Source organism: Plasmodium reichenowi, chromosome 14 (assembly GCF_001601855.1).
Source record: "Plasmodium reichenowi strain SY57 chromosome 14, whole genome shotgun sequence".
In the NCBI taxonomy this organism is placed as follows: domain Eukaryota; phylum Apicomplexa; class Aconoidasida; order Haemosporida; family Plasmodiidae; genus Plasmodium; species Plasmodium reichenowi.
In genome coordinates this window covers 2750461-2757296 of record NC_033659.1, presented here as the reverse complement: position 1 = coordinate 2757296, position 6836 = coordinate 2750461, and the positions used below count along the sequence as shown (strand labels likewise).

General features: G+C 14.9%; 2 protein-coding genes across 2 annotated transcripts; both read right to left on the bottom strand.

Moving 5' to 3' along the window:
• Positions 1-4594: 4594 nt before the first annotated feature.
• Positions 4595-5643, bottom strand: PRSY57_1467500 (leucine-rich repeat protein; the record flags this gene model as incomplete). Its single annotated transcript, XM_012910271.2, has 3 exons — positions 4595-4718; positions 4844-5388; positions 5563-5643. 3 exons carry the CDS (start codon positions 5641-5643, stop codon positions 4595-4597), a joined length of 750 nt encoding a protein of 249 aa, XP_012765725.1.
• A 384-nt stretch (positions 5644-6027) lies between these two features.
• Positions 6028-6708, bottom strand: PRSY57_1467400 (conserved protein, unknown function; the record flags this gene model as incomplete). The annotated part of the gene is made up of 1 exon (XM_012910270.2): positions 6028-6708. One exon carries the CDS (start codon positions 6706-6708, stop codon positions 6028-6030), a length of 681 nt encoding a protein of 226 aa, XP_012765724.2.
• Positions 6709-6836: the final 128 nt, after the last annotated feature.

Sequence of the window (6836 nt, the reverse complement as noted above, 5' to 3'; positions counted from 1 at the left end):
AAAAAAAAAAAAAAAAAAAAAAAAAAAAAAAAAAAAAATGAAATACAGAGTATAAAATCAAATTAAATAAATTGTGTATTATAATATATTAATATATACTATTATACAATAATAAGTTTTTATTATACAAAATAAAAGAACAAAAATCAAAAATACAATTTAAAGAATAAAGATTAATTCAAGTACACATCAAATACTACAAAAAATGTATATAAATATATAAACACAAGTTTATATACTTAAAGAATTTAATACACTCTTTAAAAAAAAACCTTAAAATATATAGACAACTAAATAAGTATATGAATATATTATTGTAGATGTATATGATTCTTCTTATATATATTTTTTTTTTTTTTTTTTTTTTTAATCTATTTCTATATTATTAACTTAATAATTTGGAACAAAACTATAAGTAAATATACTATGAAATATATATATATATATACATACATATATATATGTACTCACAAGGTGTACACTTTAAGAAATTATGAATATCTACAAACAAAAGTATAAATATATATACTTTTATTATAAATAATAGAAATATTATATATTCTTAATTAATAAAGCATAATAGACATAAGAAGATTATAAAAATGAAAAATAAAAAAAGGAAAAACAAATTTAATTTAAAATAAATCCTTTATTTAAAGATATAAATACAAAGATATTATAAACATAAATAAATAAATAAATATATATATATATATATTTTAAATTATTTTAGTCATAGAAACAAATAAAACAAAATATTATAGGTCAATACAACTAAAAAAACAAAACAGAATTAAATTAAGAAAAAAAAATTATTACTTTTATTTTTATATTATATTATATTATTTATATATATATATATATATATTTTGTTTTGTTGAAATTATTATTATTATATAAATATTAAACATCAAATTTAAAATGAGAAAAATTAAATTAATAACCAAAAAAAAAAATAAAATAAATAATAAAAGATAAAAAAAATTCAAAATTTAAATATAGACAAATTAAAACTACGTATATTATATTGGAAGAAAAAAAAAAAAAAAAAAAGAGGAAAAAACTATTATATAACATAATCTATATGATTCTAATAATATTAAATTATATTTATCTATATTCATTTATATTTATTATTATATATTAAATACTTTTTTATATGTATAAATATATATTTGATAAAAAAAAAAAAAAATTCTGTTTTTTTTTTTTAAAATATAAATATATTTCATTAATTTAAAACATAATAAGACACATATACACACAAAAATATATAACAAAGTACATATATATTTAGTAATACAAAATAGATGAATTTATTTGATTAAAAAATTTTAAATTATATAAAATAAACTAAAATTAAAAAAAAAGAAAAAAGAAAAAAAGAATATATATAAATAAATAAACATATTTACTTATTTATTTAAATATAAGGTGGAAACCTTATGGTTTCATTAAAAATATAATTTGTTCTGATCTTCCTTTTTAACATTTAAATGTACATGTTACAATTTAAAGTAAAAAGAATAAAATTAATATAACGTATAAAATTTTAATATAAAATCATATAAACAATTAAAGGTATAGACATCATAAAAATAAATAAATATATATATATATGTGAAAAAAAAATAAAAATAATAAAGCTCATAAATTATCTTATCAAAAATTTATAAAAATAAAATAAATATAAATAAATAAATTATATATATATATATATTTATGTACGTAAATGTGTAAAATTAAATATAAAGTAAAATATGAATTTTATGAAAAAACAATAATGAGTTAAAATTTTAATTGAACAATATTTTAAATAATACTATGCTTTATACACATGTTGTATAAATTTGTTTGTATTAAGAAAAAAAAAAAAAAAACCAACCAAGGAAATCAAATAAAATCAAGAAAAAAATAAATAAAATCAAAACGAATAAAAAAAAGAAAAAAAAAAAAAAAAAAGAAGACATCAAATAAAATGAACACAAAACAATATATAAACAAATAAATAAATATATATATATATATATATATATATATATTATATATATGTGTCATGCGAATTTTTATAATATTAAAAAAAATAAGATAAAATCTATATTTGTTATATATATATATATATATATATATATATATAGTTATATATTATATATATCTTATATATAAAAATTATATATGTATATATCATAAAAAAAAAAAAAAAAAAATGTGTGCTAAATCTAAAATTCTGTTAAAAAAAAAGTTTACACTATATTTTATAACTTATTCATTTTGTCTATACAAAGAAAAAGATGAAAAAACAAACAATAAAAATTAGAATTAAAAAAGTTAAAAAAAAAATAAGTAATTCTACATATATAATTTGGATATTTAATATATATTATATAATTTTCCAATATGTGTAAATTGAACCCATAAGAATTGGGATGTATTATATAGATTATTATACTAGTGCAAATTATTTAAGCAAAATAAAAAAGAAAGAAAGAAAGAAAAAAAAAAAAAAAACAATTAAGTGCATAAAAATAAAATAAATAAATAAATAAATTTTAAGTAAAATTATATATTTAACACATATAATACAGAAATAAAAAAAATGATCATAAACATAAATTAATATTAAAAAATCAAAAAAAAAAAAAAAAATTAACAAAAGGTGCAATTTATTTATTAGCGGAACTCTGTACTTAAAAAATTTTAGAATCGAAATTCTTTAAAATCAAGATAAAAAAAAAAAAATTCAAATAAAATAAAATAAAATAACAGTCCTTAAAAATATATATAGAATTAATATCCCATTTATTATCAATATATATAATGTATATTTGTGTACACATTATATATATATATATATAAAGTATATGTTCTTTTCCTAATATTTCCAGTTTTTGTTTGTTTGTTTTTTTAATAAAATGTGGAAATTTAACTTTAACATATATTATATTGCTTAAAGGATAACATAACTAAAAATAATATTTACTTCTATTTTGTTATAAAAATTATAGGTATTATATGACAAAAAAATATGTTAACTTTTTAAAATTTAAAATATACACACAAAAAGTTATTACAAAAAAAAAAAAAAAAAAAAAAAATATATATGATATAAATATATAATATATATATATATATATATATATATATATATATTTATTTTATTTCTTTTTCTTCTATAAAGCATTAATATGATTTGGAGGATGAGAAATATAAGAATTAATTAAATAAAGTAACATTTCACTTTTTTTACATTTTTAAAATTATAAATGTTTGATTGTGTACCTATTTAAAAAAAATAGGACAGTTATAAAATTGTACAAATATTAATAAAAAAAAAAAAAAAAAAAAGCAGAGTATTGGAAATTTTGACAAATTATTGTTTTTAAAAATGTTATAAATTTTTATTAGTTTTAATTCTTGCATATGTTTGAATTTTATTTTTTTTTTATTTTTATAATTATTTTGTCTTCATATTATATATTAAGTGTAAAATATATATATATATATATATATATATATATATATATATATATATATATATATATTTTTGTGACATTTATTAGTATAAAAAGAAAAAAAAAAGGATCAAATATGAACACATCATTTTTATGTAATAATATTATGATGAAAAAATTTAATTTATTTTTTTTTTTTTTTAACAAATATACTGTTAAATATGAAATTTAAAAAAATGCAATCAATGCAAATATTATAATAAATAAATAATCATAAATAAGGTAAAATTGTTCTTTTTTTTATGTACCATTTTGTGAAAACACATAAATATATGTTGACAAAAATTACACATATATATATATATATATATATATATATATATAATTAAAAGAATAATTGCTTTTACACACAATATGTTTCTGTATATATATATATATATATATATATATATTTTCCTTTTCATAATAAAATTTATTTGAAATATATAAAATGAAGAATATATTTACATTGTTCCATGGTTAATATTTTTCTATACTTTAAATCCTTTTTTCTATGGTTTAATTTTTTTGAGGCCATTAAAAAAAAATATGTATATCACCTTTAAAAATTATTGTAAAGAGATATAGAAAATATTATATATATATATATATATGTGATAATTACGTATAATGCTTTATTAGCAAAGTAATAATATAAATAAAATTTCCTGAATTTTTTTTTTTTTTTTTTTTAATTCATAAATTAAATTACATGGACAAAATTATCTTCATGTTTTTATATAAACACAGATATATAAAAAAAAAATTTCAGTTTATTATTCTTATTTTTATGATTATATTAAACTTAAAAACATCTCAAGTTTCTTAAGAACATATTAAAATTTATATAGGAATGGCTATTTATTTAATATATGTAAATATGAGCATGCTCATTTTAGTGGTTCGTATATATTTTATCCATTTATTGTGTTAATAAGATATAATTAAAAAATATCATAACGTAATTTATATATACTAAGGAATAAATAATATAAATTATACAAACATATAAATGAATATATATATATATATATATATATATATATATATGTATGTATTACCGATTGTGCTGATAAGGGTAAAAAATACATTGTGATATTAAATCATTCCAAATTGAATTTATACTTATGTGTGTTAAAAGTAATATCAGATTTGTTCTTTTCAATTTTTGAAATATCATGGAAATCCAGGGATCTTATTTGAGGAAGATAATGAATTATAAAATGTCTTTAGGGAAATATTTTAAAAAGGAAAAAATACATATATATATATATATATATATATATACATTATAATAATAAAATAAATATACATATAAGCATATAAAAATATTCACATAATCCTTTTGTTACCTATAAAACTTGTTGTATATATCCATAATTGGATTATTTTCTATTGTAAATTTTTTTAATTTTAATAATGCTTGTAATTTTTTAACCTGAACAATATTCTGTATTTTATTAGAATGAAGATATAACACTTTTAAGTTGTGCAGATTTAATATACTATCATTTATGTCTTCTAAATTATTAAAAGATATATCTAAGGTTATAATATTTAAATATAAAATATGTATTTCCAAATTTTTATGCTTATATATATGTATTAATATGTCATCCAAAAAATTTATATGTTCTAAATTGTTATTATTTAAATTTAAAACACTTATATTATTTGAAACATGAATTTCTTTATTATTATAATTATATATTGTCTTAGTTAATTCATGATCATCTTTCCTTTTAAAGTTAATAGCTTTGTTGGTACCTCCCCAAATTTTTAATGTATTTTCAAGCTTTATATATTTTTCTACTTTGTTATTTCTATCTTTATTTAATGTATCGCTCACATTTCTCCTATTATCAGAATTTTCGGATTCCTCATTACTTTCATAACTCTTAACAAATTTATAAAATAGACATAAATAAAATATAAATATACATATATATTAAAAAAAATTCAAATTAGTACAAAAAAAAAAAAATAATAATAAAAAATAAATAAAATAAAATAATGAAACATGTTTTAACCTTTTTATTTTAGTCTTTTATTTTGTGTCTTTTTAATTTACCAATGAACCGTTCGTTTCGTAAAATGTGTGCGAACCATCATATTCTTTGTAACTTAATTCTAAAGAGTTAAAATCACACATTTTTTATTCATAAAAAATAAAATATATATATATATATATTAAAATTTTAAAAAAAGGGAAAAAGAAAGACGTTATATTTTTCAAATTATAATATTTAAGAAAAAAAATTTATACCAAAAAAAAAAAAAAAAATTTTTTACACAAAAAAAAAAAGTTTACAAATAAGGAAAAAATAATATATATATATATATATATATATATATATATTTTTCAAAAATATAAATAAAAAAATATGAAAAAAAAATGTAAAAACATATGAAAAATAATATAAAATTATTTTTAGACATAAACAATTAAATAAGAACATATTATTATCCTCAATTTTGTATTTTGAAAAAAAAAGAAAAAAAAAATATATAAACAAATAAATAAATAAAAATAGAATTATGTTCCTTTTTTATTTTTATTCATATTATGTAAATTTTTCAAAATTTGTCTTTTAAATTTTTCCGTTTCTTCAATATTTTTCATTTTAATTTCTAGAGGTATAGGTACCTCAGTAATTCCAGTGATACAGTTTAATTTTTCCGACGTATCTTCATGCGTACTTTTAATTTTTAAATGATCAGATAATTTATATAAGTCATTAATAAGATCATTATTATTGTTTTCTTGTTTTTTATTTGTTTCATGATTTTGTTCATGCTCATGTTCTTGCTCTATTTGTTGTTTTCTCTTGTTATTTAATTCGTCATAAAATTCTTTCATATTTTCTTTAATAAATGATTCTATATGAGCTTCTTCAATTTCTTTTTCAGTTATATTTTTTGTAAAATGTTTATCTAATAATTTCTTCTCATTGTCGTATTTCTCTATTACTTTTGTTTCATAATTTAAATTATCCGTACTAATTCCTTTCTTTTTCATCCTCATATGTTGAAGTACTTTTAATTTTTTTGAAGTTTCTAAATTTATAAAATTATTTTCATCACTATGGTGTCTTTCTTCTATTTTGCCTTCTTTGGAATTCTTCCTGTTGTCTTCTTCAGTTTTTAATTCGTCATCTTTTTCAGTGGGAATTCTTTTGCATTTAACGTCAATTTTTATTTTCCTCTTTTTAATCATAATAAAAACATTAGATTAAATTGTTATAAGTATAAAATTTCTTCTCATAGCTAATATTTTGATGGAAAAATCAAAAAAAAAAAAAAAAAAAAAAAAAAAAAAAAAAAAAAAAAAAAAAAAAAAAAAAA